The following is a 12,558-nucleotide window of genomic DNA, read 5'->3' on the forward strand; positions in this document are numbered from 1 at the left end:
CATTTAGAGTGGCTAGCTTGCGAAATTGATGTTATACAGTGGTTTAGTTTTATATTTAATGTGTTCCTCGTAGATTTTGAGAGCGACATAGTTACACACATTTGACCAATCGTGATACCAGGGAGCTGTCACTCCTATTTAGCTCTCAGGCAGCATGACTTCTCGGCGTCCGGACAATTTCGATGGCTTAGGTTACAGGGGTAGGGAGGATACGGCTTTCAGTGGGGGTTACAGTGGAAGGTCATTTAATAATTCCTCTAGTGTTGACCTACAGAATTGGGTAACAACACCGCCAGATATTCCAGGTAGCCGAAATTTGCATTTTGATGACCGCACGCCCCCATTTGAGGCGGCCCCTGCAGCGCCTGGTGCTCAAGATACCCTGCCCACGGCTCCTCCATCCGGTAGGGGATCGACATCATGATCATTCCAGCAATGCTGGCTCTTTTCATTAACAGCAACGACAACGACACAGTATCATCCCTGGGTCATGAGTGTTTCGAAAGTGAAAGCATTCACACATTTCAGCTGGCTAGCTAACGTTAGCTTTTAAATGTTAGCAGAGTCCGTGTCAGTAGAAGACGTTTTGCTTCTTCGCCTTGAAATCTATATTTACAATAATTTATCAGTCACAGCTGATGTGTGTGCAATATAGGGATTCAGTGACATTGAAGTACAAAAAAAATGAAGTACGGAGCACAAACTAGGCCTATAACATTTATTTATGTATATATATATATATATATATAAAACAAAACAGTTTTATGGCTGAGGCATTGTTCTTTATTGCATGTACAATTGGGCCGTTAGTGTCCAACCAAGTCCAGAGAAAGATGGCTGACAGCCATTTATGTTAAGACCAAGAGAGAGGGAGGCTAGAGTAGACCAAGGTGCAGTTCTCAAGTAGGCAACATGGCCTACTGGAACATCGGTAGAGTGCAACAGAAATCTAAATGCCTATCATTCATATATTATAAAGTCACTTTTCTGGTTATTTGTACCTTTTAGGTTAGTTGTGGATTTGTGAACATTGATTGATTGTCAATTAGGCTTACACTACAGCTAATGGCATATTGTTGACACAGCTCAGGAGGGAGTATATTGTGGGTGTCTTTAACAATGGTCATTTCCATGTAAAACTGCCCATGAGCAACAACATATGAAGTTCATAGGAGCATGTCAGATGAAAGCTAAGTGTCTATATTTTTTGTTGTTGAGAAAAGTAAGGCATACATACATTTTTCAACCATTTTCCATCCCATAGAGTTAACAAGTGAAGGTAGACCTTTAAATTAGTTATAGGAATTTCTACTATTGAATTGGTTACATTGGGAAATCATAGTAGTCACAAACCACAGTTGGTTTGCTGCTACTGTCTTCCCTTCCACTGGCATTTGTTATGTTCAGCTCATAACTGTTTTCTTTTTCTGTCGTCTGGTGGTCAAAGCAATAGTGTGAAAAGTCTAGACAACCCCTCCCTCTCTCTCTTCCTCTATCTCTTTCTCTCTCCAATTAATGTAACTTCCCCCGGCTCTTAATGAGACCTATCCATGAGCCCCCTCTCTTTCCATTTACTGTAACCAGCATCCTCACCCACTGCGCATCGACCGACACCGGACGTCCATGGACGTTTAAAAGTACTTGAGATTTGGTCAGTCTGCCTTGTCCAGCCTTGATTTCAACGTCCACAGACGTCTGGACCAGCCTTCATTTGGCCCAAAAATAGACGTCCATGACTGGTTCAGATTTGGTCCGATCCGTAAAGACATCTATGTTCACAAGTTTGGACAGCACAGTACAGTTAATCTCCATCGTTGATTGAAGTTGATGGTTCATTTATAACAACACCTTTCAATATTGCCAATCATTTCAATTAACAATTTCACTAATAAAGTGGAAAAACTCAAGGGAAACAACAACAGTGAACCATTATATCTTCGTATAAAAGATCTAATAATGAAAGTGAAGGATTGCCTGTTTAGAATTTCATCTAGTTCGTGTAGGAGAGTTGGAAAAACTTGTTATCCCTTATGAAAGAAGATTGCTGTCAGAGTGCAGTATAACTGCAGTTAAGAGTGCAGTCTAATTGCAGTATGCTGCAAATACTGCGTCCAAAATAACACTTTTTTTTTTTTTTACTTCAGTAATTTTGCAGTGTAACTGCAGTTATTCTGCAACTACTGTGTTCAAAATACTACAGTTGACTGCACTTACTGCACTTTTACTGCAGTTTATAAATGTCAATCTCATTTTGTAAGGGTATTTATCAATAATGATAAGCCACCAGGTATTCTCAACCTTGATGGGAATGGTAGCAGACTGTATTGCCACCATTATTTGCTATATCTTTAACCAAAGCCTAAAGGAGTGTGTGTGTCCACAGACGTAGACGGAAGCTAAAGTAATTCCGCTGCCTAAAAATTGTAAAGCACCCTTTGCTGGCTCTAACAGCCGCCCAATCAATTTGCTGCCTGTTCTTAGTAAACTGATGGAGAGAATTGTGTTTAACCAAATACAATGCTATTTTTCAGAGAACAAGTTAACTGCTGACTTTCTGCATGCGTATAGAGAAGTGCACTCAACTTGTACTGCACTGACCCAGATGACACATGATTGGTTAAAAAAAAAAAGGAAAATAACCTGCTAGCACATGGTTGGATAGTTATTTATCCAATAGAACCCAGAGAATATTCTTCAACGACAGCTTCTCTAAGATCAGATATGTCATCGCTGACACCCCATTCTTTCTGCAGACATCTTTTGAACCATCATTCTGAGTGGATATTTAATATTTTTGGGGAAATGCGGTGCGAAAACTGAGGGAGATTTTACCGAAGTTCTGTTACCAAATTTTGCATCTGCGCAGTTCTTCCAGTAAATGTGTTTTTGAAAAATGTTCAGTGTAAATGTTTTTTGTTTGGCATTGATTTCAAGTGAACAATTCGGAGTCTCAGCGCAATTCCCATACTGTGGAATTGCCCACATCTGACTAATACGTGTACCAGATACCCGGTTTGTAAACAACAAACACAATTAAAATAGTCTGCTGCTACGCTACTCAATCTGTGATGCTCAAAATAGTTATAAGAAACTATTACTTATTGAGTGACTATAGGTTTGCGATTAAATGTTGCTGTTTGATATTCATATGTATTTGTTCTTTCTCTTTCAGAGCAGTTGAACAGATTTGCTGGATTTGGTATCGGGCTTGCAAGGTAATTCAGTGTTTGGCCTATCCACGGCGGTAGTTCACCAGTAATGTCAAGAGATGACTATAATCCAACATTGAATTCATAAGAAAGAGAAAAATTGTTTCTACGAAAATATATTTACGTCATTGAACATTCCATATCAAGTAGAAGTGTAATATTCATTTATTCACACCATGACTTCTTTTTCCAGTCTCTTTACTGAAAATGTCCTGGCTCACCCTTGCATTGTGTTCCGTCGTCAGTGCCAGGTAAGCATACGGTCAGGTTAGATACTGTATGTGTTCCACCTCAGGTGTAGTCTGTAGACTTTTCTACCATACAATATATCAATCTTCCTGGGTATATCGCAGTTGTCCATTAGAATGCTCCAGTGCGCTTGAAGTAAGTATGAATGAAGTAAGTAGTAATATTAAATGTTCATTATTCCTAATTCTGTTTTGTTTTTTTGTGGCTTCCAGGTCAATTATCATGCCAGGTGCTACCATCTGTCCCCATTGACTGCTGTTAGTGTGATGTATAATGTCACCAAGAGTCAGGTAATACATGTTTTTCATGATCCCAAAAACCCAACATTCACTATTAGTCCTAACAGACAGTGTATCGCAAGAAAACGTTCAAAGGATATTGAAAATGTGAATTCGGGGCTGGCATTTTGTTTTTATGCCGGTATATTGTTGTGAATTCTCTGCTCGCAGGGTCCTAAGGCCTTATGGAAAGGAATGGGCAGCACCTTTGTGGTACAGGGAGTCACATTGGGCACAGAAGGCATCATTAGTGAATGTACTCCACTACCACGGTATGGATTATATTTTAGAGAAGAAACCTAGTTTAACAGGTCGCAAGAAACCTAGCTAACGGGTCTGAACAAATATTGCCCTTAGTCATCGCCTGATCGCCCACCATATCCTATTCGTTATGGATTAGCTTTGACAAGACTTCAATGAGCACATTTTTGAAATGTTTTTTTTAATGCTGTTGATAGAAATCGAGCACATCTACTGCAAGTCATTTTAGATGCCGTTAAGTGTCAAACTTGCATTCACGTTGTAATGTAGCGTCTACCAGAACATGCTGAAGTGGCCGATTCTACTCAGAGGGGCCATATATGTCAGCTTCCAAGGTTTCCAGTGAGATGAGCAAGATGTCCCAGTACCAAAATCAAAGACCACTAAGAACTTTAAATGAATGGGGGGGGGGGGGGACAACATAATACAAAACTATAGCACATACTTCAACAGTAACTGTTCAAGCAACACAAAAACTAGTTTCAACCAATCTTTTTAAATTCTTAAAAATCACAATCCTGTTGAATCTCCTTATTTGAACATATGCAATAAACAAATATGAACTGGTACCATGGATAGAGGTCTGACTATGTTTGTTTCCTCAGGGAACTCTCCCACAAATGGAACCCAAAGCAAGTTATTGGGCATTTGGTTCTGAAAGGGTAATAACATTTATTTGCTTTGTTTTATAATGGATGGTTTTCATACTGTAAAAAGTAGTGACAAAGTATGTTTGGTGAAAGTGGGGATTCAGTTGCATAACTATTGATTGCCAATGGATATATTTCTCAAAACGGTGCAGTGTACTTGAAGGGACTTTACCCTTAGTAAATGCTGGTATCAGATGGTGTTGATAATATCTTTATTTCGGTAGAATGCTTTGATCTCTTGAACAGTCATTGTGTATCTCTCTTTCTTACAGTTTGACCTATGTGGTTGCCATGCCATTTTACTCAGCTAGTCTCATTGAAACTGTGCAGGTCAGTGAGTCCATACTTATATGAATGATGATCCGTTTGTGGTCGGTTGTATTTTGGCCACCCTTATCTTGTCCATCGGTATCGCATCTATAACTCCCCTCCACTTTCTAACTGACTTTCCCCTAAAACATAAAGATAATCGTGAGCGTGAAAACAGTGGTGTAAAGTACTTAAACAAAAAATACTTTAAAGTACTGACAAATACTTTAAATTTTGACAAATTTTACTTCTACGTTTACTAAAAAAAATAATGTACTTTTTACTCCATACATTTTCCCTTACACCCAAAATGCATAGCAGGACAGGAAAATGGTCCAATTCATGCACTTATCAAGAGAACATCCCTGGTCATCCCTATTGCCTCTGATCTGGCGGACTCACTAAACACAAATGCTTTGTTTGTAAATTATGTATGAGTGTGCCCCTGAATATCGGTACATTTTAAAAACAAGAAAGCTTAATATAAGGAATTTGAAATGATTTTTACTTTAGATACTTAAGTATATTTTAAAACAAATACTTTTAGACTTACTCAAGTAGTATTTTACTGGGTGACTTTCACTTTTACTTGAGTAACTTTCTATTAAGGTATCTATACTCTTACTCAGGTATGACAATTAGGTAATTTCCTACCACTGTGTGAAGATCATCGTTCTTCCATTGTCTACCAAAGATAAATATGATCTTTATGTTTTTGGGAAACTCCACCTTTGTCAGTATCAAAGAATCAGTACATTTTACGATTCCTTCGCAGATCTGGTCATTCCAATCCAAACACACAAGCAAATGTAATTTCAGGCCGTTCTTAACTATTCTGCCATACCATACCAATGCTGTCCCTTGTTGTGTGTCCCCAGAGTGAGATCATCCGGGACAACCCTGGCATCCTGGACTGTGTGAAGGAGGGTGTGGGCCGGGTCATGGGCATGGGCATCCCCCACAGCAAGCGCCTGCTGCCCCTGTGGGGCCTCATGCTCCCCACCGTGCTCCACGGGGTCCTCCACTATGTGGTGAGCTCCACCGTGCAGAAGCTAGTGCTCTTCCTCCTGCGCCGGAGGAGCCCGGCCAAACAGCCCGTGGATGGCTCGGAGACCGTCCAGACCATGCTGGACGCCTACTTCCCTGAACTCATGGCCAGTTTCGTGGCCAGTCTGTGTGCCGACGTCCTCCTCTATCCGCTGGAGACGGTGATGCACAGGCTCCACATCCAGGGCACGCGCACCATCATCGACAACACGGACCTGGGCTTTGAGGTCCTGCCCATCAACACGCAGTATGAGGGTATCAGGGACTGTGTGAATGTGATCCGGCGAGAGGAGGGAGCCCTGGGATTCTACAAAGGCTTTGGCTCCATCGTGGTGCAGTACTCGCTACACGCCGCCGTGCTGCAGATCACCAAGGTGATCTATTCCACCTTGCTGAAAAACGCTTAAAGCAAAACAATGGAATGTATTCCTAAATGTTTTTTGGGCCGGTGGTTCCCCCCTTTGAAACCTGTTTTTTTTCTCACGTGAGTCAGGGTTGTGCTCACTGCAGAGGATGTTGTCCTAAAAAAAAATTGAGGAAAAAAGGAAAATACCAAAAGATGACTTGTTTTTTTCTGTCCAGAAGCACATTTCAAGTGTTTGCCGAGAGTGGTGTTCCTCGCGTAATTGTCAACACTTCCACTGTGTCACAAAGCACTTAATATGTTCTATAAGGTATGGCATCAACAAATATCCCCAAATAGTCATGGAAGTTAAGTGTATATTTCCTTCTATCTGTCAAACAAACTCATCCTGGCATCATTTATGTGAAGTATCAGTCAGTCTTTTCTGCAAATCATGTTGACACACGCTTTCTTTGCGCTTTTCTGCTTTGTATGAATGTGACAATCTGTTGGTTTTGGGTTTGTGTTAGCACTAGCAGATGATGGATTGTGCCAGAATTGTATGTACAGAATGTCTTTAAATTATTCTTTGCTTTAGGAGTGATAATGTTGTGTGTGTAGGTATGTATCAAGTTGTTCACATTTTGGCATCCACAGAGTACATACATTGTACATTTAGGAACAATTTAAAGATATTTAGTACGAGACTAGGAACATGAGCAGATAATGTATCATTTGTGCAGATGGATGATTGAGTTCAGGGATTTTAAATTATTGAACTGCCTCTAAGTGTTTAAGGACTTTACTTTCAGAGTAGGGAAATGTATAAGATCGCTTGAGAACCTTGCTAAAATTAAATGGCTGACTTATATTTGGTGTGCGTTTGTGTAATTTGAACAATGAGTTCTCCAATGCCAAGGACTGACCGCGATAAAGTAGCTACATCATTGACTCCAAATGCAGTAGGATACCAACCAGCATTCAGATAGTTTACCTCTGAGACATACACCAATTGTTCAAAACATTAGGAACACCTGCTCTTTCCATGACAGACTGACCAGGTGAAAGCTATTATTCCTTATTGATTTCGCCTGTTAAATCCATCCAGGATTTTCTTTGGCATCCCCTTCCATTAAAAGGATCGCAGTTTTGAGTGCCTTTGAACGGGGTATGGTAGTAGGTGCCAGGCACACCGGTTTGAGTGGGTCAAGAATGGCAACGCTGCTGGGTTTTTCCACACTCAACAGTTTCCCGTGTGTATCAAGAATTGTCCATCACCCAAAGGACATCCAGCCACCTTGACACAACTGTGGGAAGAATTTGAGTCAGCATGGGCCAGCATCCCTGTGGAACGCTTTCAACACCTTGTAGAGTCCCATCCCCCCGATGAAGTGAGGCTGTTCTGAGGGCAAAAGGAGGTGCAACTCAATATTGGGAAGGTGTTCCTAAGGTTTTGTACACTCAATGTATATTTAAATATGTCTCTGATTTACATGTATTGGACCTCAGTATAGGGCTGTTAATTGTTATATACAACGTTCCATCCACCCACACTAGTCTCGTCTACCAGCCAGCTCTACACACATTATGTGTGTATTATATTCCCAATAAACAGCTTTTTGGAATTCAACTAATAATTATAGTGCAAATCATAGGTAGGCAAAAAGTACTGTATCAGCCATCATAAGGGAGGTATGAAGAATTCTGCTCTAGGTACCAAGGGATTTACCTGGGGCAGTTACACTGAACAAAAATATAAACGCAACATGCAACAATTTCAGTTACAGTTACAGAGTTACAGTTATGAACTGAGTTACAGTTCATATAAGGAAATCAGCCAGTTAAAATAAGTTAATTAGGCCCTAATCTATGGATTTCACAACTGGGAATACAGATATGCATCTGTTGGTCACAGATACAATAAGAATAAAGTTAGGGGTGGATCAGAAAACCAGTCTCAGGTGTGACTGGGGCTATTGCGGTGACGTGTTACCGCCACTGGCAGTCATGAGTCATGACTGCAGTATCACCTTTCGCAGCAAGAGGCCGCATGCTCCTCAAACAGTGGTGGGTGCTTGGAGTGAAATAAGAGTATTCTACCCAAAAGGCGGGAAAGCGCCTTCCATTTGCTGTTTGATAATGGGCCATTCGAAATCAAAACTAATTTAACACAGTATTAGTAAAGACAATATTACATTGAGAATAGTCTGATGGGTGATAATATGATCACTTTATGAGAGAACAGTGCAGTGTGTGCAGCCTGAAGCAAGGAACAGGGGGCAAGCTTTTTTTGTGACTTTCTCAAGTCATCAATAGCCTATAGTCGCATCATGCGGCCTATTTATGTATTGATTTCTAAGACATTCTAAGGTTTGAATCAACACAACTAAAGTTGCCAAATAAATCTAAATCTAGCGTAACTCACTCAGGAATGGGAAGAAAAAATATTATTTTTTTATTCAGCTAAATTTAATTATATTCTTCTTACTATAAAATCATATAATGGCAAGGGACTTATATGCATATCTTGTCTGCTAAATGAACAAGCCTACAGCCTATGTAGCCAGATAACATACAACAATAGCCCAACTCATATTCTGTTGATGTGAAATATAGTTTTTTTATTTTACCTTTATTTAACTAGGCAAGTCAGTTAAGAACAAATTCTTATTTTCAATGACAGCCTAGGAACTGTGGGTTAACTGTCAGCTCGGGGATTTGAACTTGCAACCTTCCGGTTACTAGTCCAACGCTCTAACCACTAGGCTACCCTGCCACACTGATCTAAAATAGATCATGGATTGTTATATATTAAATTGATGTATTATTAAATTGGATTTATTGGAGATGCTAAATGTGTTTATGTTAATTATTGGTCAATTACCATGAGACCAAAAGTCTTGCATGACAAGAGCCAGCTGATAAATTGTCAGGACCGCCAGAGCACTAGTGTGTGAACACCATTTGCCTCATGCAGCGCTACACATCTCTTTCGCATAGAGTTGATCAGGCTGTTGATTGTGGCCTGTGGAATGATGTCCCACTCTGGCATGAACTGGAATACGCTGTTGTACACGTAGATTCAGAGCATCCCAAATGTGCTCAATAGGTGACATGTCTGGTGAGTATGTAGGGCATGGAAGAACTGGGACATTTTCAGCTTCCAGGAATTGTGTACAGATCCTTGCGACTATGCATTATGCTGAAACATGAGGTGAGTGCGGTGGATGAATGGCACTACAATGGGCCTCAGGAGGATCACGTCGCGGTTACGCTGTGCTTTCAAATAGCCATCGATAAAATGCTATTGTGTTCATTTTCCCTAGTTTATGATGTCAACTCTGTTCACAAACTGACATCAGCAAACCGCTCACCCACATGATACCATACAGCAATATGGCTGCCATCTTCCCGGTACAGTTGAAACTGGGATTTATCCATGAAGAGCAAACTCCTCCAGTGTGTTAGTCGCCATCAAAGTTGAGCATTTGCCCACTGAAGTGGGTTACATTGACAAACTGCAGTCAGGTCAAGACCCTGGTGAGGACGACGAGCACGCAGATGAGCTTCACTGAGACGGTTTCTGACAGTTTGTGCAGAAATTCCTCTGTTGTGAATACTCACAGTTTCATCAGCTACCCGAGTGGCTGGTCTCAGACGATCCCGCAGGTGAAGAAGCCGGATGTGGAGGGGCTGGTGTGCTTACACGGGGTCTGGTCTACGGTTGTGAGGCTGGGTTGGAAGGACTGCCAAATTGTCTAAAACTATGTTGGATGGGGCTTACGGTAGAGAAATTAACATTTGGTTCTCTGGCAACAGCTCTGGTGGACATTCCAGCAGTCAGCATGCCAATTGCACACTCCCGCAAAACTTGAGACGACTTTGAAAATGTGTTGTGTGACAAAACGGCACATTTTAGAGTGGCCTTTTATTGTCCCCAGCACAAGGTGCACTTGTTTAATGATCATGCTGTTTAATCCGCTTCTTGATATGCCACACCTGTCAGGTAGATTATCTTTGCAAAGGAGAAATGCTCACAAATAGGAATGTAAAAAACATTTGCACAACATTTTAGAGAAATAATATTTTTCTACGTATGGGAAATGTCTAGTGTCTTTTATTTCAGCTCATAAAACATGGGACCAACACTTTACATGTTGCGTTTATATTTTTGTTCATTGTAGATATCAGGCGACCACACGAGCTGCTCTCTCTCCAGGGGAGGCTAGATGAGGGGACTGTATGGTGGTCAAGTGTAAGGTATGCTTCAGGCTGCATGTGTTAGTCTGCCCAGTGCAGAATATACCCTCACACACAGACCGATGTCTTCATTATGATAAAGTGGTCTGACTAAGCTCAAATGTCAGCAATGGCCACAGTTGTGGGAACTCCATTTTTGAGAAAAGTGAAATTATCTATTTGATTTTATCAATTTGTATGATAACTCTTTGGTGTGTTGTCAATCAGAGGTGTACCCTTTTCAATCTGAGTACAATCTGAGTTATTCAAACTGAGATCAGAGATTTTATGGAATGTGGTGAGTGGGTTGAGATTTCTTCAATGTTAGATGAATTGACCATTAGTTTAAAGTACATGCCTAGATGATTCATACTGTGAGTCACAGTTTATTTTGTTCACGTGATCATTTTTCATTTATGGAGTGATTAAGGGGATTTGAATTAAGGGGATTTGAGAGAGTATAAAAGATGCCCGATCACTGAAATGTTCAGTTCTCAAATTAACACAAAGATGAGCAGGGCACTGATTGGTAAATGACTGAATTTTACAATTGATTGGTAACTGATTCAATTGAACACATGTTGACTTTGACAGCTTTCCTGGCTTCTTTCTGACATGATGTAATTGTGGTATTGGTCTGTGTGTCGAATTCATTTTTTGCAGGTTATGTCACACTGGCTTTTGCAGTGTACCTTGCTGACAGCATTTCAACAATGCATAAGGGATGTCTCCAAAAAATGCAGGATGAGGCTATAAATGATATCATACCAAAATATAACATGGATGTAAGTCAGATTTCTAAAAGTTTGTTTCTTTGAGTGTATTAATTATCTTGTTGATATTAGGTTTGTACATTCTGAGATTCCATGAGGTTTGAAACACCTACGTGGTTTCATTTGCAGGCAATGTGGAAAACTCACTGTGGAAGTTGGAGACCGAAGCATTATAACAAGGTAAACTCTTAATATCCTATCGGTTGGATTTGACTTAGACCAAATGTTTTTTTTAAACAATGACTTAAAGCCATCATATTATACATTTCATTTCACTTTGCAGACAATCCTGCCTAATTGCATTTTCAAATGGTCTCACTGCCCACTGCCCAGTGGAAAATGCGTTAATTACTCACGGATGAATATGGAGGAATTGAGGATGATACAATGTAGTTTGGCATCTTCTGCAAAGGTGAGTATTTTGAACATTCTTATCTGTCATATTTTCCATATTTGTCTGTCATTGTTATTGTTATGACAGACAGTAATCACATGGGGTTTCTCTGAAATCAAAGGTACAAATAGTATTGTCTTTGATTGTATGTTTGATTTTCACAGGGTGAAGAGTGTGGGAATCTGAACTTCATTCCGAAACGGCCATGTAAACATGCACAAGTTCCATGCAAGTTTTTGGAATGCTGGCAAATTTTTGTATCTGCAAACCTGATTGATATTTTTTTTTAATCATAGCCAAATTTAAAACCAGCAGCAAAAAATCTGTTTGATATTGTTTTATAAATCAAATATCAATCAATTGTTTATCAAGTATTTTCTGTAAAAGTACTTATGCAACCTTCTTTGGTTAAATCTACCTATGTTCTGTATGATTGCTTATTTTCAGATATTACATTTTTCATTTCAACGTATTTTTTATTTGGTTATTTCAGGTTTGCTTAATGATGTATTATTTCTGTATTTAAACAATAAATAATAAACGTTTGATAATAAACACTGTAATACCGTATTTTGATTTAGCTACAACACAAAATATGGGGTGGTGGATTAATTCATTATTTTATTCTCAATAGACACACACGGCAATATATTCTTTACTATACTAATAATTTATCAGACCGTTTTCAAGATTTTGTTGATACTTTTATTTGCAATATAATAGAGATTGAGAGGGGTAGATATTTATGGAGGGAATATCAGGGAATTTATCACGCGGAAGTTATAATTCTCTTAAATCCAGTCTAT

General features: G+C 39.7%; 1 protein-coding gene across 1 annotated transcript; it reads left to right on the forward strand.

The window, feature by feature from the left end:
- The first annotated feature begins 114 nt into the window (after positions 1-114).
- LOC139408868 (mitochondrial outer membrane protein SLC25A46) lies at positions 115-7,217 on the forward strand. The gene is made up of 8 exons (XM_071153272.1): positions 115-404; positions 3,173-3,215; positions 3,403-3,460; positions 3,671-3,748; positions 3,908-4,008; positions 4,603-4,659; positions 4,920-4,977; positions 5,835-7,217. Exons 1-8 carry the CDS (start codon positions 155-157, stop codon positions 6,408-6,410), a joined length of 1,221 nt encoding a protein of 406 aa, XP_071009373.1. The 5' UTR covers positions 115-154; the 3' UTR covers positions 6,411-7,217.
- The last annotated feature ends 5,341 nt before the right edge of the window (positions 7,218-12,558 follow it).

This window comes from Oncorhynchus clarkii, chromosome 5 (assembly GCF_045791955.1).
Source record: "Oncorhynchus clarkii lewisi isolate Uvic-CL-2024 chromosome 5, UVic_Ocla_1.0, whole genome shotgun sequence".
In the NCBI taxonomy this organism is placed as follows: Eukaryota; Metazoa; Chordata; class Actinopteri; order Salmoniformes; family Salmonidae; genus Oncorhynchus; species Oncorhynchus clarkii.